The sequence below is a fragment of the Labrus bergylta genome, chromosome 12 (genome assembly GCF_963930695.1).
Source record: "Labrus bergylta chromosome 12, fLabBer1.1, whole genome shotgun sequence".
Taxonomy (NCBI): Eukaryota; Metazoa; Chordata; class Actinopteri; order Labriformes; family Labridae; genus Labrus; species Labrus bergylta.
In genome coordinates this window covers 29105988-29124561 of record NC_089206.1, presented here as the reverse complement: position 1 = coordinate 29124561, position 18574 = coordinate 29105988, and the positions used below count along the sequence as shown (strand labels likewise).

Here is an 18574-nt window from a genome sequence, read left to right as displayed (position 1 = left end):
TCTGTTCAGAACAACACATGCTCACAATCACAAAACTCTGTTCCTCAGTTGGTGAAAGTTTAGCATAATCCCCTAATCCTAAACGTTAATGTTGGGGTTGTTGTTATGAACCAATGAAAAACAATGTCAACTTGATCATTAGGCTTTCTGTACTTCCGTTTTTTGGGGGTTTTTTTTTCACATGACACAGAAATATGCAGTGATTGTCTCTCAGGTGGTGTTGTAGCTGACAATGCTGCCATTTCAAAAATATATCTGTTTTGACATCCTTTAAAATGCCTGATTATTATGTAGATGTTAAAAGGACTCAACTGTGTGGTTCGGGAAGTAAAAACCCTGTTCATATGCTCCTGGAGAAGACACAGGTTTGTATGACATCAAAATTTTATTGAAGGCGAGTTAGTCATGTTCATTATTGGAGCATTAGGAACTGCTTTTGGATGATAGAACAGAAATTGAATTGCATAGATGATCACATTTTTATGCAGAGAACGTTTGAGTGTTGTAAATAGGCACTGTCACTTTAAAATGTTTTTTTCTTTCTTTCAGTCTCTTTTTAACCCCGATATAAAACCATCTTCATCATCAGTGAGTGAGGAACATGAACTGTGTGAATCTATCTGTTTTAAAAATATGTTGTGTAGTACTTCCCTATGTCCTCATGGAGTGGATGAAACCTTGACTTGGTTTGAGGATGGAACATTCGCTGTTCCTTTTTAGAGAAAGTTAAGAACCATAAAACTGGAAATCACATCTCATAGCAATCAGGCGGAGAGGTTGCCATAGCGATATCCGTTCTATGCTGCCTACACTTTTTCTCTTAATTTGCTAACAGAGAGATTGGGGGGGGTTATTTTGAGGCTGTGTTGTTAAGGGACACAAGGGAAGATAGCAAAGGGCCAGCAGGTTCAAACTCACTGTCTTAAGGGTTTTGGGGCTTTTACTTTTGGCTGCACCGTCTGATTCACTCGCTGGTTGGTAGTGTCTCACAGGGACCAATAAGCTTATATTTGGAACAATTGAATTGATGCAATGGAATTATTGTTCTATATTTTTAATCTATGTAAGACTGTAACTGTACCTACTTGTGTTAATCACATAGAAACTAAATGTTGTCTACCAATGCATAAGGGACATCTGTCAGATAAAACAATCTTGAGGGAAATGAAGACTGTGACATTACTGGGCATTACTCTGATAAAAAATAAACAATGAAGAGACTTTGCACAAGATACTGTTAAGTTAGGAGAAGTGAGTGGGAGCATGCGGCCTATGGCTGGCTACTCCTGGGAATAAACATTTGCATTTTACACCCAGGTTAAAACTGTGCATACGGCCGGGGAAGGGTTGCCATGCCGACTGTGCTCCTCTCCTCCTCCTCACATTGGCTCCTGCCCTTGCCAGCAACCAGGAAGTTGCCGGGAGGAGAAAGGCACATTTACATATCCTTGACTTTACCAAGAGTGAGTGACTCCAGTCTATTATTAGCTCCTTCTGGACCTTTTGAGTGAACTGTGTTTAGGTTGGAGGGAGAAAAGGAAAGGGAGGAGTGAGAGGGACAGAAAACGATTCCCAGTGCGACTGTTGACCTTTTTGACCAGAATGTAACCAGGGAGCTGACTTTGATTTTCAGATGCCTCTGTATCAAAGGAAGAAAATGTCATTGTTTGACCATGTCATTGCCTGGACTGCAGCTTTATTGTAACTTCACAGTAGGTCTACTGAAACATATGATATAACAATATGACAAAGAACTAAATCCATTCCAAAGAAGTGTCAGGAAGCAGAAGGGGCAGCTGGCAGCTAGCTTACTTCTTTAGCATTAGTTACTGGATGAAGAGGACGTTTTTGGCCTCATCCATCTTAAATAGAAAATCCACTAAATTTCTAACTCTATTTTTCACACTCTATGGCACAAAGCTCACTAAGCCGGCAAATTGCAGTGACTTTTTGCTTGGTATTTCAAGTTCGTCTGGTGGTGGCTTTTGAATGAGGAGCTCCGTGGATTTAAAAGGGCACTATGATGACAGCTAAGACAAATGGCACCCGGCAGTGGCATACTTTTTTTCCCCCTTTTAACTGAATATGAGTGCAGTGGTGCACCAAGGTTGTGAATAATTCCAGAAGACAACTGAATGTGAGCAGAAGGATATTGCAGAGTGGACAATTCAGCAAATTGTAAGCATTTCAGTCAAAAAAAAAATCATGGTGCACATTTAACAGCAATGGAAACCACATTCGAGGTGTCTCTGGGTTTGCAGAGGCCAAATCAAATTAATCAGATTGTGTGTGAATCTTGCACTTAACTTTACATGTTCAGCTAAAAGCTGAAGAGAAACCAGATAAAGAGGCATTAAAAACCAAACAAACAGCATCAGTATAGTTTTTTAAAGAGGCTTAATCACTCAGAGGTTGTGCGTCTTTTATTTAAACTGTATAATAAGCAGCTGAATTCCAAAACACTCTCCTCTGTCAAATTGAATAACAAATTAGAGCCTTTGTGAGCACTGATTTGAATTTAAACATAGGTGCTTAAGCTGAGAATCAATTTTCCAGCACTCTTTTTCATCCTCCAGCCTCCTTTTTTATCACTTAAAGGCACTAATGAATAGTATGCTTGATGTTTGTAATATCAATCTTCTTCTACTTTTATAATCGTTTTATAGTTTCTTTTCATTTCTTCTGTAACTGACTCGATATCACTGTAAATGGTGGTTGCACCTTGGTGATCTCTGAAGTATAAATAAAGCTTGATTGGTTGATATGATTCTTTAAAGTTCCTTAATTTTCTATTAAAATGTGATCCTTTTCTAGCATCTTGCTGTTCCTTTTCTCCCCCTTTTTTCCTATTTTTCTACACACTTACCCTCTCTCTCTCTCTCTCTCTTTCTACTTCACCCTCATCTATTTCTTTCACCCCGAGCAGTGTCACTTGATTCATCACTATATTTTACACATTTACCCCTCTGCTCTCTGCTTTGACGCATCCGCAACCTTTCATTCTTCGAATGAGCAGGGGGGAAAAAAAACATATTTTCTTTATTCCTTCCTGAACAGCATGTTCCCAGCCCAGAGACAGTGCAGCGAGGATCGTTCTTACTGCTTGATCCCCATGATCAAAACCACAGATTTTCCATTGTACTGAGCCAAGACTCAATTACTTTTAAGTAGACTACAGTCCCACTGTGGGATGTTGTTGCCTGACAGGAACAGATGAAATCATGCCAGGAGTTTTGACAGGAGCTGATAATTTAAAACCCATTACAAGCATTACAGTATATTTCAACTGGACACGATTTGACATTGATTACTGATAATGTCAGCTGATCTTCAAGGTAATTCTGAACTGAGAGCTCAAACTGTGAAACAAACAGCAGAGAGAAAAACACAGTTTCTGTTTATACTTAAATGACCTTCCTGGAATAGTGTTGTCTGTTCTGTTACAGTCCTTAGTTATGCCCTCGGGAAATTCTTCTCAGTTCCAAAAGTCTGGCATGTCTGCGACTTCATTTTAAAAGGTCTTACAGTATTTTTACTGTAACATCTTATATTCAGTGTTCCAATTTAGATAGCAAGATAGATAGATTTAAGATTATACTTATCTTTAATTCCCCTGCTACCAGTGTTAATCACAGGGCAATTATATAACACAGAAGAGGTTATGTGCACGTAGCACTTTTTTGAGTATGTACAGTTGTGTAAAACACCAGGATCATGGAAAGAACTGTCATCAGTATTTTATGCCTCAACTCACAATGCGTTGCTCTCCGCTCTGTAGCTGTGTGCGTGTGTGTGTGTTTGTGTGATCTATGGATGCTGTATTTATGCAAATATGTGCATGAGTGCGCATGCAACACAAGCATTATTACCTTCCATTTGATGTTTGTGTATATATGTGGGTTTTGTTGCTGTGCACAGACCTGTGTGTACTCATACATGAATGTTGAGACATTTTTTATTTGTGTGGAAAAGTCACATCTGCAGATCATTGTGGCTGTGTTTGAGCAAAAGACTGTGTGTGTATGTGTGTGTATTTGTGAGTGCGCCTGAGCATATGCCTGAGCATTTTTATCATGTCTCAGAGTGATTTTCTAAGGTTGAACATGTATGTTATTACATTTGTGTATATACATGGGAATATTTAAATCGATGTGTGCTGATGTTTGTGGGTCTGTGCGTAAGTGTGCATGTGAATATGTTAGTGCGCATGTTCAATCCCCCCAGCGGGAACAATCATCACGGCTCGTGCCCACAGTAGGCAGCCTACCCCTGGGGGGGCATGACTGAGGCCTGCCTGACGAGATGCTGCCTGACTGACTGTGGAATCTGGACTCTTGCCTCCTCCCCCAACACACACACACGCACATGCACACACATACGGGACAAACATGAATGCATAAATACATGAATGCAGACAAACAGAGAGCAAAATACTTACTTTTGCCTAACCAAAAAAACTGCAAATACAAACCATAAACCATGAATACAGGTCTACAACCAAACAGTATTAGCCCTGCTTCTAATTACCGTTCAAACCATCAACGTTCATCAGGAACAAATACATCTATTTAGAGTTCTGCCTCAGTTTCAGACTTCATTTAAAAGAATCAAAGTGTGCGCTGCAGTGTGACTTTTCTGATGCATAATGTGTCAGAATGAGCTTATCAGGCCCCGCGTCGAAGCAGATTGTCCCTCCTCTACCGCATGTGTGTGTCAGTATGTTTGGGTAAGTGCGTGTGTCGCATTGGAGCATGTGTGCAGGTACATCCACTTGGCGTCCGTGTCTGACTGGGCAACAGTGTGTGAGGCCTGATGCTAAGCCGACATGACAGAAGCAAATAATGTCTGCTCCCGTTATCTTCTCTTCCCCTTCGGCCCAGCAGGAACCTTTTAAAGGGCCAAACACTGATGAAATTACACACACAAACCCATGCACACACAAGCATACATACAGCATACCATGTTTCACATGCATGCAAACCGAAATCTACAAATCAATGCATTTAAAATACAAGATACAAAGTGAAGTACAGTATATGCACATAATAAAACCTTTTTCACTGATAATTAATTATAATGAATTATTGATAGGAACTTGTCTCTTGCACAAATCCTCCAGTAATTGTAAAACACTATGAATGATATCTGAAAACAATTCTGAGGTCTGGAAATAAACAAATCCATAATAACAAATGGACATCCATAAGCTTATGTAGATAACAGCTGTGCAAACTCAAACCTAAACACATATGTGTGCACACTCCCATACATTGACACACACATGACCTACTTCCTATAGCAATGACCTAAAAGACTGCCGTGCCTCCTCCAGCTTTTTTTTCATTTTGGGGCTTCCTGTATTTAGTATTTGAGGAGTTAAACTTGTGTGCTCCTTTTACATAGGACCAGAAAAAAAAACAATCATTAAATCTATTCCAATTTGTTTTTCAATTCATAGTTTTAGTTTCAGTGGTTGATATGTGCTGAACCCTTTTCCTTAGACTTTCACATAATGCCATTATATTTGAAGGAGGGATTGACAGCAGAGTTTGATTTTATTATTTGGCTTCAAAATCAGAAATTCTATCACAGATGTTGTCCTGTACAGTAAAGCTTCTGTCCTAGAGGAAGTCTTTTTTATACTCACTTTCACCACTAGCTGGAGCTACGCTCATGTAGGCTACACAGATACTGCTATGACACTCAACCTAAGTTCACTCTTTACTTTTTAAAATATACATAATTGTAAAAAAAAATAATGATGTAACATATTACATGATTGTTTAGCTCAGAGAAGCAGATTGGCAACCTGCCTTTATTTTTAATTAAATACACAATAAATGTAAAAATTATTTTCAGTCAGAAAATAAGTAAATGGTTGCAATGTAGTGAGTCAAACAACGGTTAAAATTGCTGATGACTGACAAGTATCACAAAGAATATCAAGATAACTTATAATTTTGGTTCTAACACTGTTTTCCTCTAATAAATGAATAAATGTTAAATGTTGGCATAAAAGGTTCCAGGACATGCTGCTTTGAGTGTCTCATTTCCTTCAGCTCTTTTCCTCTTTTCTGACCCTCCTCACAGGTCAGGCCCTCTAGTTGGGGCTGCCCATACTGATGGCTGCATATATGTACCCAGCTCTCCACCTGTCATCTCATATATCTGCCTCCGCCTCCATCAACCTGCTTCGAGCCCAGCAACCAGCCAACCAACCAGTATAAGCCTGTTGCTAGGGCAACGGCTGTCTAGGGGATACTTCCTTTTGTTTCTCACCTCCTTTCCTTCATCCTTTTTTATATTTCTTTCCTATACTCTCACTCTTTCTTCTACCTTTCATTCCCTGTGCTATCCTCCTGCCAATCATTATGTCCTTCTGCCTCTCACTAACTGTCCCTCTATCTTTCTTACTCCCCTTTTCTCTCCCTTATTCTGTCTTTTCCTTAGTCTATTAGGATTGACAGACCTTCTGAAAATAAAGAAAAAGTAAGATATACTCAGTAATCTATCAACAATATCCCCTTATTTCAAGGATACTCATTTACATACAAAAAGCCTAAAATGTTATTGAATGTTATTCTATAATCTAATTTAATGGGTCTAAACATCAACTTTCACACTTTGAAAAGAGTTCTTGCAGTTACAATGCTGTCAGGTCTTTACATTTTGTAAAACGGACCGCTTGTGCATCACTGTTGCCATTGACTTTAAAGGTTCAGAGATAAAGCTGTCGGCCCAATGTGATCCTCTCTGTCTTCACTCAAGGGATTTTTAGCACAGTGTGTGTGTGTGTGTGTGTGTGTGTGTGTGTGTGTGTGTGTGTGTGTGTGTGTGTGTGTGTGTGTGTGTGTGTGTGAGACACTTAAAGCTCCTACAAGGAACTTTCTGTTTTTGCAGATTTTGCCGCCCTCCTGTGGACAAAGCTGTACATCTAGACTGATTTTGTCCTGTAAAAGTATTTTTCTAAACAAAAATATCTATTCCTTCTGTTTTTTGAGAGTCAATCATAACACTCATTGGGAATCTTTGCCTTCAAAAACACTGTGTTTTTTCTGCATTGTGCTGTTAATCCCTTTGTCTGACTCTTGTCCCACTGCAGCTTTTTCAAGCATTAAACAATATGTACAGAAAGGGCCAGTCTTTATGCTGATGGTCTTATCTGCTTTTATAGGTCATATGGAGGCATCATTATTAATTTCAGTCTGTTTGATAACCAGCTAAAAACTCTTCACAGTAGCTTTAATTTGTTAATAAGCAATATCTAATTCACATATATCTAATTAATACATGTAAATAACAGACTCCATCACTTAAATACAATCTAAAACTAGAAACCAACATAGCACTAGATTTCTGTTCTCCTGGCACAGCATATAATGCAGCTCGTCTCTTTTCAATGCCTTTTAGAGCTGTTCTACTTATAGTGTGCTGCTCTCTGCTGGTCAAACAGCAGAACATCACAAACTAGTATGAGTAGAGAGTGAAATATCCAGCGTTTGGAAATGTTTCACTACTTCTAGATAAGAATCGATAAACAAGAGCAAGAAAAAAAATACAAATGCAACCAAGGTTATGTGAAGGTGACAGAATAAGGTTAACACTTTCATAGAAGCTGTATTTAAATTTAACAGGGCACACATAGCAAATAGTTAAAAGTTTCTGAATATCATTGAGTAAAGAGTTAGCACTCTAGTAACCTGCTTAACATTTTATAAGCATCTATACTATTGGTGCATGCAGTTTCTGTCTAGGATTAATGTGGTTTACACAGATATAAATGTCAAAGACCTTTTGCATATAATGATGAGTTAGAACTTGGTACAGCACAGTGTGAAATCTCTGAACGATTTGAATCTCTGAACGGGGGATTAAGAAATAAATCTACTGAAACAAGAGTTAATAACCATGTTACCATTGGCTCCAATGTATTTTCAAATGTATCCACTTCAATTCTCCCTCATATTCTTTAAGACAAACTCAGCAGCCTTTATTTCTTGTTCCCAAAAACAAAAAAGATATCAGCAGACGAGCATTTAAGTATAAAGCTCCCTCTGAAAGGGAACAATCTACCTATAAACATCAAAACAATAAATTCACTATACCTTTTTAAGAAATAACTACTACCCATTCTCACCAAATCATCTCACCGTATCTCTTGTTGTCTTGATTGAATAATATGCCATCATGTATATTTACCTCTGATGGGCGCTGTGGCTTTGCGTGGGGGATAATTGGGCGGATGGGTGTGTGAGAGCCTTTATGTGAGTATGTTGGACCCCCACGAAAACAAGTGGCTTTCCATCAATAAACATAATTTCTCACACAATAAATGTCTCTCATATCCTTTCAACTCTACTGTGAACAAATTATGAGATTAAAATGGGCTGTTTTTAAATAAGGAAAAGTTGACATTTTACAGTCGAAAAGAAATTTTCTGAAATGGCTGGAAATCATTTGAATGCTTAACTTTGATAGTCCTGGCATTGTGAGTAAAATTTAAATTATTTTATAGATTATTTTACCCACTATAATTCTAAGATAGCGGCAGATGAAAAGTGTCATATTCTTTTATTTTCATTGAAAAACTGACAGCATACCTACAGGAAGAGGATTTGCGTGGTTGCTACTTTCTGAATCAGGGAATCAAGTTGTTATCAAGTCAATAAGAAGTAACACCCTTGTAAAAAAAAAACGTATTTTCCTTTACTCTGAGTTCTCGGGGCTTAAACCACTTGAATAGGTCAAGTTAGGGAAATGTAGTAGTCGATGGTAAAACCTCATAACTGCAGCTTAATTTACTTCAGCAACATGTGCCATGGTTTGGGTTTGTTTGCCTTCTTGCAGCTGGGAATGCTCACACACTTATTCAGTCCATACTCATCTTAATTATGGAAGCCTACCCCATGATTTGTCAACCATTATTTGGTGGTGTAATGTTTCATAAAACACATTAACAGGCACTTAAACAACTTAAGCTCTGAGCATGACATCATGGACAAAACAAAGAAGAATCAATTTAAGGTGGAGATGTTTGAGGGGGAAAAGACAACTAAACTGAAACAATAAGCAAATTCTTCTAAATTACCAGCAATTAATAACATGTTATTGTATTGAGTTTTTTATTAAGGAAGACAAACAGACATTCTCTCTAAGGCTCTCTGGTATGAGGATCTGCTGCTTATCTTTGTCGGCTATAGTTGTAAATTGTATCTGTGTATCTTTGTACTTTGATCAGACATATTGTATGTTCGGTGTGTGTGTGTGTGTGTGTGTGTGTGTGTGTGTGTGTGTGTGTGTGTGTGTGTGCGTGTGTCTGTGTGTGCGTGTGCGTGTGTACATGGTTGGTTGCGTGTGTGTGCATTTGTGTGTGTATGCGTGTGTATGTGCCTCTCTGTGCACCTTTTGAACCTGATTGTCTGTCATTCCTTTCCTCCTCTGCACTGATGTGGGTGAAAACGAGGCTAAAGGTGAACATTGCTGAGTAGGTGAGGTATTGTGTTTCCACAAAATCTTAAGTTTTGTTTCTATTTCCCTACATTCTCACCAAAGTTTGTAAGCCCTTATTAATATATTAAGACAACAAACAAAGGCAGAATGTAAACTATTCTGTGTAGTGTGTTCCTGTTGAAATGGCATCGAATGAAAACATCAAAATGAATCACCTGTGAGGACGTTCTCGGCCATCACTTTGACCTGCACCTCCAGTGAGTGCTTCGAGGTGTAAGTGATCTCAGCAGTGACATGGGTGACCTCTCCAATGAACACAGGGGACAGGAACTCTGTCTTCTCCACACGAACCAGAACTGCCAAACAGCGGTCCTGAAGAGAGGAAACATCCCACCAACAGCACATACACATCAAATATCAATCTGATTATCCAATGCTGAACTTGTTATGTTGTTAAATAAACGTCACTTTCCAGACTTTGTTGTTGTTATTGTATTTGGAGTTATGGTTGGCTCTGAAGTTTCAAAAATAACTTCCTATGCAAAAAAAGTATTTTGGTTGCATGATCATATAGTTCCATTGTTTCTGGTAAATGGCTCATTTAAAGGTTCAGACTTTTGTTTGCCAGAAGTTTAGAGACTGTAGCATAATATTTCTCTCAACAATCATAATGTAGCAGCAGTTGAAAACTGTTATGTATATTTTATAATATTTATGTGAGCTCTTCACACACTTCAATTCACGTTAAACTTGAACTCCCAGAATATTGTTAATCCTTAACAGGGGAGTTTACTTTGGCTGCTCCACCATTACTGTTCAAATCTGTCATCAAAGATAACATTTTCAGAAAGTCCATCTTTAAACAAGACAAGAGTCATGAATCAGATAAGTTTAACTGCACCATGATGTCTGTGAAAGACAAAAACAACATACACAAATATGTGTGACTTCTTCACTTGGTGTAAAACGATGGGCACAGGGACAAAGGACATTCAGACCTTGAGTTTAAAACACAGAGAGGAGAGACAATACCACTAATGATTATGAAAACAAACTAATGAAGTTTTTAGTGCAGAACAGATAAACCAGACGAAGTGATTCTTATGTGATGGTGGTGGCGAACGTGGAGGGTGTACTGAATCGATGATGATTTGCCCCCCAAAGGGACAAATATAGTTTTTTGAATTAAATTTAATTCAGTTATAATAAATAATCAACTGTATTATGTATTGCAAAGGAACGACCTGAAAAGCTGATAAGTCATTTTTGAAATTAAATAAATGTCTAATGTGTCCCAAATTATTGACAAAATAAAGGGTTTTTACTTGTTTTACTGTTCAAGTGTCTACATGAAGCAGATGGGAGTCCTGTAGTATTTTCCAAAAGCATATTTTGTCCATCTGTGTATTTATCTGAATGTCTATCTAAGCAAGGAACTAATACTTGTTGTTGTTGCAGGTAAGATGACAATGGAATGAATCAACTTATTAAAAGTCGGTGAGAGTTCACTGGGTGAAAAGTAAAACCAGCACAGAAGAAGTCAAGCAGATCTGGGTGAGGCACTACTGATTCAATTACAATTTAACTTTATGATTAATAAAACCTAAAAATCTGAAAAACAAAATAGATAAATACGAGGAGTGTCTCATATTTAATGAATCAATGAATAAATCATGTATAACTCATTTTAAAACTAAGCTTTTTAGCTGAGATTGTTTTCCCTTCATATTTTCTTAATTCACCAAATCATGTTTATACTGGACACATTTATTATTGTGTTATTCAAATATTTTGCAAATAAAAATAACTTTGTAACAACATAGGAAGAGAAGTTCTGCAATCTTCAGTCACCCACTGTAGTGAAATACCATACTGTAGATGTGTTGTGTCTTACCCCGTTCTGTGTGTTGCAGTGTCTTGTGCTCACAATACATCCTGCTTCTTCAATCATCTTGAGGATGATGCCACCGTGAACGTTGCCCACAATGTTGGCATCATTTGGCCCCATGATCCTGTGTAATGGACAAGGTTAGTTAGAATGATGATCGGGGTCTGATGAAACGATTACTACTCGTGATGTTAGCATCATGTGGTGAGTTTTCAGCATCAGGTTGGGATAAAAAAAAAGTCTAAATCAATTAATGTGACAACCTGACAAACCAACTGATAACTTATAGCATTTTGCACAATTTTTAACTTTGGAATAGTCGGAAGCTCCAAAGTTGAATTGCATATGAGCAAAGGTTTCTCCTCTGGTTCAAACAACAGCTGATACAGCTGGTAAATTCAAAACACCAAAATGAGCTCACACTGGAAAAAATGGCATCACCTTCCCTTCATAATTCAGGTGAATGTGGCCGACATTTAAGGTGAGGGGGGCTTTAATGTTTGTTCTGGCAAAAGAAAACAAATTTTGAAATTATGTGTAGCAGCGATGTGCTTCTATGTCTCTCTGACACCATCATCACCTCTCCATGGCTGAATACAGCATCATTATTACAGACTGTACAGCATGCTTGCTGTCATGTTCGTCAGCTGTTTCCAGTTCTTCAGTGTGTCAGTTAAACTCGTCTCACCAGTTACAGCGTAATCTGTTTACATACTCTAAGGTTACAAACCACACAGGTATGTACTGATGAACTGACATCTGAGTACTAACAGATGGTTAAGCTTTAACGGAATGTGTGTGGAATGTGTGTGGCATATGTGTGTGTGTGTGTGTGTGTGTGTGTGTGTGTGTGTGTGTGTGTGTGTGTGTGTGTGTGTGTGTGTGTGTGTGTGTGTGTGTGTTTCCTGACATCATAAGTAATCCTCTATTTCACAAGACGTGCAGAATGAATGTCTAGCATAGTATAGGGAAAGTTATAGTTATAGTTAAACAGTACAACACACAACACCATCTGATTATTACAGTAACTGTATAACATATGGTCAGGCAAATGAAATAACCTCAACACCTGAGTGTGTTTACTAGATGGGAATCAGCTGTGATTGATCTATTTGCATGACTTCAATCAGCTGTTTCTCAGTAGCAATGGAAAAATAATACAGGGGATATATATATGTGTTTCAATCTACAATATGAAAAGCTATTCACTTAGACTTTAGCCTATAGGTTAGTTTTAGAACATGATGTTATCTGTTCTGACATACAGTGTGAAATGATTGGTAAATGTGGCTGTAAAAATCCATTGTTTTGGTCTTGGTTGAGCTTTTGTGTAAAAGAAGTTCAAGCAATTTAAATTTGTCTTAAATGTATGCATTTTGTGTCTAAGCAACAAGAAATGTGTTAATTGCATAGCCTTCAGAGACGGATGTTGTGCTAACTGTGTTAAGAGTTTAGGAAAATTGTTAAAAGTATTGAAAAAAAGTGTCATAGCAATCGTAAAAAAACTGTAATAAGCCATATGACATGATGAATGTTCCCCATATTTATGTATGACAGAGTAACCGTTGACTTCCTCTAAAGAGTCACAGTTAGGGTTGTGACATGTGGGGAATTTACAATTGCAAAACATCACCAGCATCACCAGAGCAGACATATCCCAATGAGTTATTTTTGTATGAAAACAGAAAAGGAAGTAACTACAGTATGCAGCAGTTTAGTGTAGCAATAGTGCTGTGAAATACACCACAGTGTGAGTATTCTAGTGACATTTATATAACAGCAAAGTCATTAAAGACAGTTCATAATATTATGTAATTCATTCAAGAGAGAGATGAGAGAGATGAACTACCTGCTGAGTTGAAGTTTGGAGCTGTCTCTAAATTCCAGTCTCAATTGGGGATTTCTATTATCCACTAGATTTCTTGGGTTCCTGCTCGGAGGTCTAAAGCAACGCATCTTCCTGGCTGACTCTCAGTCTCACAATGACTCCGCTCAGGAATGATCTCTTCATTCATATCTTCTGAAATTTCAGGCCTTTCCATTGCTAGTGATGTCATACAGCGTTCACATTGACGCCGCCTCAGACATCATGACTGGTCAGACTGGATCCATACACACCTACTGATGCTTCAATTGACAGCAGGTGACCAATAGAATTTGTCACAATGACAATTAAGCGCAGCTGCTGATAGACAGAAAAATAATTATCGAAGAACTCTAGAACTACAACAACACTGCAAATGCATGACCAAGATATCACAACCAAAATGGTTTTGGGTTCCAGTAAACCTGTCTGTTAACCTGTTCCACCATAATGTAGTCGTAAGTTTAAGTAATATGCCCCCTCCCAAACAAACAAACAATAAGCTAACTGGGAAAAAGGCAAACTTTAAAAGAAAGGGAACTGAAAGGAAAAAAGTGTTGCAGTGGTTATTTGCCGACTTGATTTAAAGATGAATGCCAAACTAGTAAGAAAGTCCCTCTGTCCTTTAATCCTGTTCACATATCACTTCAGGAATGAAGATCGTGTACAGGCTGAATCACAAAATATCATCACAAAATAAATGTAAACATCACAGAAGAAATAATTTCTGTCCCTTACAAGAACAATTCAAATAAGCTCAAATAAACAACTTGGGTTGAGGGGATTATGCTGCACAATCAGGATCAACAAAACACCTGCATTGATGTACAGAAGCTTTTAAGTATCAGAGTATTGTATGAGGGAGGTTTTTTTGTTTTGTTTTTTGTGGAAGTGCTGCAGCAGACTGCATTTAATCAGGGAAAATAATCTGCTTTCTTTAATTCATAAGATAATTATTGGAAAACTTTATGAAAAAAACAACAATTTCATAAAAGGACATGTGCCTGTCTCAGTTGCACTCAGTGGGGATCACATTTTTTTCAGCAATTGCTGTATTTTCTCATGGGTCACAAAGGCTGCATTTACACTACCAGTCTTTATGCTCAATTCTGTTGTTGTTGTTGTTGTTGTTGTTGTTTTTTTTGTTTTTTGTTTTTGCTTTGATTTGATCTTATTTATTTGTTTGGCCATTCACATTGCTTTTTAAATATGGTCTGTATCAGACTCCTGTAGGGATCTACACATAAAAGTGGCCTTAATATGATTTGAAAAGATCAGAGTCCAGGTGACTATCTGTGCTCATTGTCATGAAAAAATCAGATCTGAGGAGCAAAACAAAACAGATTTAGGTCACTTTTAATCTGCAGTGTGGATGCAGCTAATGCCTTTCATGCATCATATAGTGCCTATACATGACTCAATTTACCTGCAGATTGTATGGAACTTCTGAGTATTCCTTTATTCATTTAAAAACAGTGACATTTATTTCACAAGAATGCAACACGCCTCTGCACAGAACAAGCAGCGCTGTTATGTGACAAAACTGTATGGCTCCACCTATGGGCCGGCACAGGTATAGCATAGCCTACAACAAACTCTGCATACAGCAAGGAAATGAAAGCTATTGCAAATGTATTTAAATAGGTCATAACAACTGTACTAGCTGTGTAACCTTTGTAACCACAGCTGGCTGTGTGTCAGCGATGCGTTTCCTATTTTTATTAGCTATGTTTAGGGAAAATAATATGCTAAAGGAAGTAATGCGAGTTTTAACATTACGAACTAGCTATTTACAGAGGCAAACATCTTCTAGCCTTCTCAATGAAATACAACTTTTACGTAGACTCGGGAAATGATGGCGACTTTACTGAGTCCTTTGTATTTTGTACAGTGTCCCCTCCCCATGCTAACCGTTGTGAGGTCATTACATACGACATGCTAATGGGCGTTTTGCACCGCTCTGCCGGCAGCTCACAAACTGATAAAAAACAAATAAACCTACCAAAACTACTAAAGGGTCCACTAACTGACCATCGTCAAATAACAGCTTGTGTCTCTCTACAGACTGTTGTAGGCTGAGTGTGATTACAGGATATGAAGCGGATAATCTGGGTTATAATCGTGTGAGGACGCAACGACGCCGGAGTGCTATCGTCACTTGTCTACCGAGAGACCGTTATTAGCACGCGAGGGTTCCTACCTGCATAATTGAAGGGTTGATGCTGCCTCGCGCGCCGGTTCCGGTACCGACATGATGATGATGATGATGAAGAGCTCTCTTGTTTTGTTGATTTCGTGTTGCGGCGAGTTCTCTGTATGTGATGTGACGGAAACAAGAGCTGTCCTGTGTCCGCCGGCAGCCAGTCTCTTTCAGAACTGACTCATCCGGTCTGAAAAAAGCATTCAAATGTTCAAAAACGATCTTTTATGTTAATGTGGCCGATCTGTGAGTGTGAATGCAAAAGATAGTAGTTTAAATACCAGTATATGCCAATATTTCAAGGTGGTTTAAACAAATCATCAACAGTCTGGTTAAGATGCAGTGTTCTGTCTTCATGAGAGGTAGGCTACATGGGAGAATGATTGGGCAGGAGAATAGAAACCCAAAGTTTCATTACCTGCATCCATCGCAAGAGGGCAGCAGAGACCGCGTTTACAATCATCAACACAGACGCAGTATTTTATATAGCCTGTTGTTGGCGGGTTTGACCACAACATCCATCAAAGAGCACACTGCCTTACTTAACGGTTTTATAGCCTACTTCTTCAGATGTGTTTAACGAATGGGTCAGGCCCAGGCCTTTGTTCAGTTTAAACTCTGGTGCCAGTGACGGTGCCAGTCCCGGTGCAGACCAAGTTTGGAAGTTGGTCTGGTAGCTGGAGAGGTGCCAGATCACCTTCTGAGCACTGCCGAGGTGCCCTTGAGCAAGGCAACAAACCCCCTCCCCACCATCAGCTCAGGAGCACCCACTGTGGGCAGCTCCATCACTCTGACATCTCTCCATTAGTGCATGTCCATATGATCCTGTTTGTGTGCATGTATGTATATACTTCAGCCTATAACTGACATGTTATGTTCTTACTTTTCTATGATGAGACTTATGAATTAAATACTTTTAGGCGGAGTTAAACCCTCTTACGCACATGCGTAAAACCAATGACCATAAAGCAAAACACAAGACAGGATTTAACCACGAAATCGCAGTTTATTATTTTTTTTTTTACACATAACATATATACAACATTTGCTGAAAATAGCAAAAATAAATCACATCCCAACAGAGATACTGACAGTGACATGTAAAATGTCTACAAGTTCCATCTGCACAGACTACAGTCTTTATGCAAATTCAAACACAATGACCCTTTGGGTCTTACAGGGCTGTTTCAACGGCCCTTATTCACTTAGTCCAACGAGAGGACTAAATATTAAACGTATACATACATGCAGATTTAAAGAAATACGACTGTCTAAACTTGTCGACTTATACAGGACAGCAGACGCGTGCGCAACAAACAAGTATATAATACTCAACTGTGACGATTTAACGATGAATTCTTACTTACTTCATCAACGATAACGAGCGTGGAATCACTGTGCATATTTACAAGTGACGCTATTTTATCAATATTTCAAAGTCTTTCGAGAAACCCGTGCTGATCAACTGAAAATATCTACCAGGGTCTCCACATGGACGCGCTGACAGCCTGCGGGACTGGCTGCGCGCGGCCGGGAGCCACTGCGCTGCTGCTGCGGGACTTGCTCTCCAGGTTGGTGCTGAAGCTGGATTTGAGGTTCAGGAGTCTTTGGTGAATCTGAGGGAATGTACTGGAGCTCTGGGAACAGCAATTCAGGCAAGATGGCTTGACGCTGGCGGGAGTGGAATGCTGGATGAATTCGGTCATCCTTTGGCGCGCGTCCTGATCCAAGCTCGTTTTGGGAAGCAGAGCGGAGACGCGCTGAAGGCAGGCTTTGAAGCCCTCTTTGTAGTTGTCTGTGGCATCTGAAAGGACAATAAAATGTTAGGTTCGTGTTTTTTTAAACTAATAATGGTCCAATGTACATATATTCATAATTAAGACTTCAAATTAAGCAGACTCATTACCTTTTGCGTTAATTGGGGGAATGTCGCTGAGGAACCTCACAGTCATTTCCAGGATGTCGGCTTTCTCAAGCTTTGAGTAGCGAGACTTCTGCAGAAAAGAATAAAATAAAAGCAATGTCAGACATATGGAACTTGTCTTTGCATAAATGAAAGAACACCAGATAACTGATTTTAAAAATGTATTTGCATTATTAAAACGCACAAAAGTACTTACATCTCTTCCTGTGAGGGGAAGGATCAGGCTTTTTAAATGGTTCAGGCTGTCGTTGATTCGGGCGCGCCTTCTTTTTTCCATCAAAGGCTTCATAGTCTGAAAAGAAAACGAACCATTTAAAATTCACTCATTACATTATGTGTAAGAAATCAGAAATAAAGACAATGAAACAAAATTCAGTGACTACGCTCACCTTTCTAAGCTCAAGAGCCTCCTTTCTTTTGGCCACAGTAAGCCTTGGAGAGAAAGACTGGATAGCTTCACAGGTCATATTTGGAGACATTTTCAGCGTCTTCTTTGTGCCAGAGATGTGTCGAAAACACAATTCAAGGAAGATGTGTCTCTAACGGCCACGGGCTGCGGTTTATATCCACGACCGTGGCGTCGGTTCGTGCATCACGGGTACGCCCCCAAGCGTATGCAACGATTTGGACTGGCCAGATATACGAGGAAAACAACACAAAATCATCAAATTTGGCAAGATAACCATCTGTCTTCAACTCTAATCCAAGCGTGACAACTGCATTGCGTGTCTGCGTTAGATCCATCCACCAAATCAAACAAAAACTGCGTCAAAAAGTTGAGGGTGTGTGCGTAAAAAGCCTTAAAGTCTGGACGCACCTAATGCTCATTTACCAAGTACCAATCCTACAAATTCTACAATTTACATCATATTATAGAGCCCAACATGTGATTTTTTTCATATAAAGACGGAAAACGTTAACGAAACACATGAGGGAAATATATGAGTGCTTTTACTGGTGCGTAATTACGCACTGCTCAGAGAGTCCAAAAAGTGGATGCCTCACTCTATTTTAGCAAAGCTCTATGTAAGCTTGAATATTTTTTAAGATAAAATATAATCTTTAAATAAATACACACAATTGGATCAGCAAGGTGTAATACATACATTACTGGCATAGGGGTCAGGCTTGCATAAATGCAAACATGCACAGAGATACAGACTCGTCCCAATCTCTTACCCAAGCCACGCTACTTTCAAATAACATCTGCTGTTACATTTTGACAACAATAGTTTTGCATATGACATT

At 38.8% G+C, this 18574-nt stretch overlaps 2 protein-coding genes across 5 annotated transcripts in view; both read right to left on the bottom strand.

Annotated features, from left to right (window-relative positions):
• Positions 1-15792, bottom strand: part of acot7 (acyl-CoA thioesterase 7) — a 52728-nt gene extending 36936 nt beyond the window's left edge. For 2 of the 4 annotated variants that reach the window (XM_065961398.1, XM_065961399.1), the window contains exons 1-4: positions 15684-15792; positions 15403-15592; positions 11345-11462; positions 9666-9822 (exon numbers count right to left, since the gene is read on the bottom strand). In XM_065961398.1, coding sequence (XP_065817470.1) covers positions 9666-9822; positions 11345-11462; positions 15403-15455 — 328 coding nt within the window. In that variant the 5' untranslated portion in view covers positions 15456-15592; positions 15684-15792. Of the gene's footprint in view, positions 1-9665; positions 9823-11344; positions 11463-13187; positions 13350-15402; positions 15593-15683 lie in introns of those variants that run through there. The other 2 variants (XM_065961396.1, XM_065961397.1) reach the window with 2 other exon arrangements.
• A 612-nt stretch (positions 15793-16404) lies between these two features.
• On the bottom strand, positions 16405-17837 carry LOC109987155 (transcription factor HES-2-like). The gene is made up of 4 exons (XM_020638160.2): positions 17716-17837; positions 17523-17618; positions 17309-17396; positions 16405-17206 (listed from the first exon to the last, which is right to left on the bottom strand). Exons 1-4 carry the CDS (start codon positions 17803-17805, stop codon positions 16878-16880), a joined length of 603 nt encoding a protein of 200 aa, XP_020493816.1. The 5' UTR covers positions 17806-17837; the 3' UTR covers positions 16405-16877.
• Between the last annotated feature and the right edge of the window lie 737 nt (positions 17838-18574).

Coding starts and splice junctions, on each gene's coding strand:
- LOC109987155 (XM_020638160.2), bottom strand. CDS start 17,805: ATGTCTCCAAATATGACCTGTGAAGCTATCCAGTCTTTCTCTCCAAGG. Junction 17,619..17,715: donor AGGCTCTTGAGCTTAGAAAG/GTGAGCGTAGTC, acceptor TTTTCTTTTCAG/ACTATGAAGCCTTTGATGGA. Junction 17,397..17,522: donor TTCCCCTCACAGGAAGAGAT/GTAAGTACTTTT, acceptor TCTTTTCTGCAG/AAGTCTCGCTACTCAAAGCT.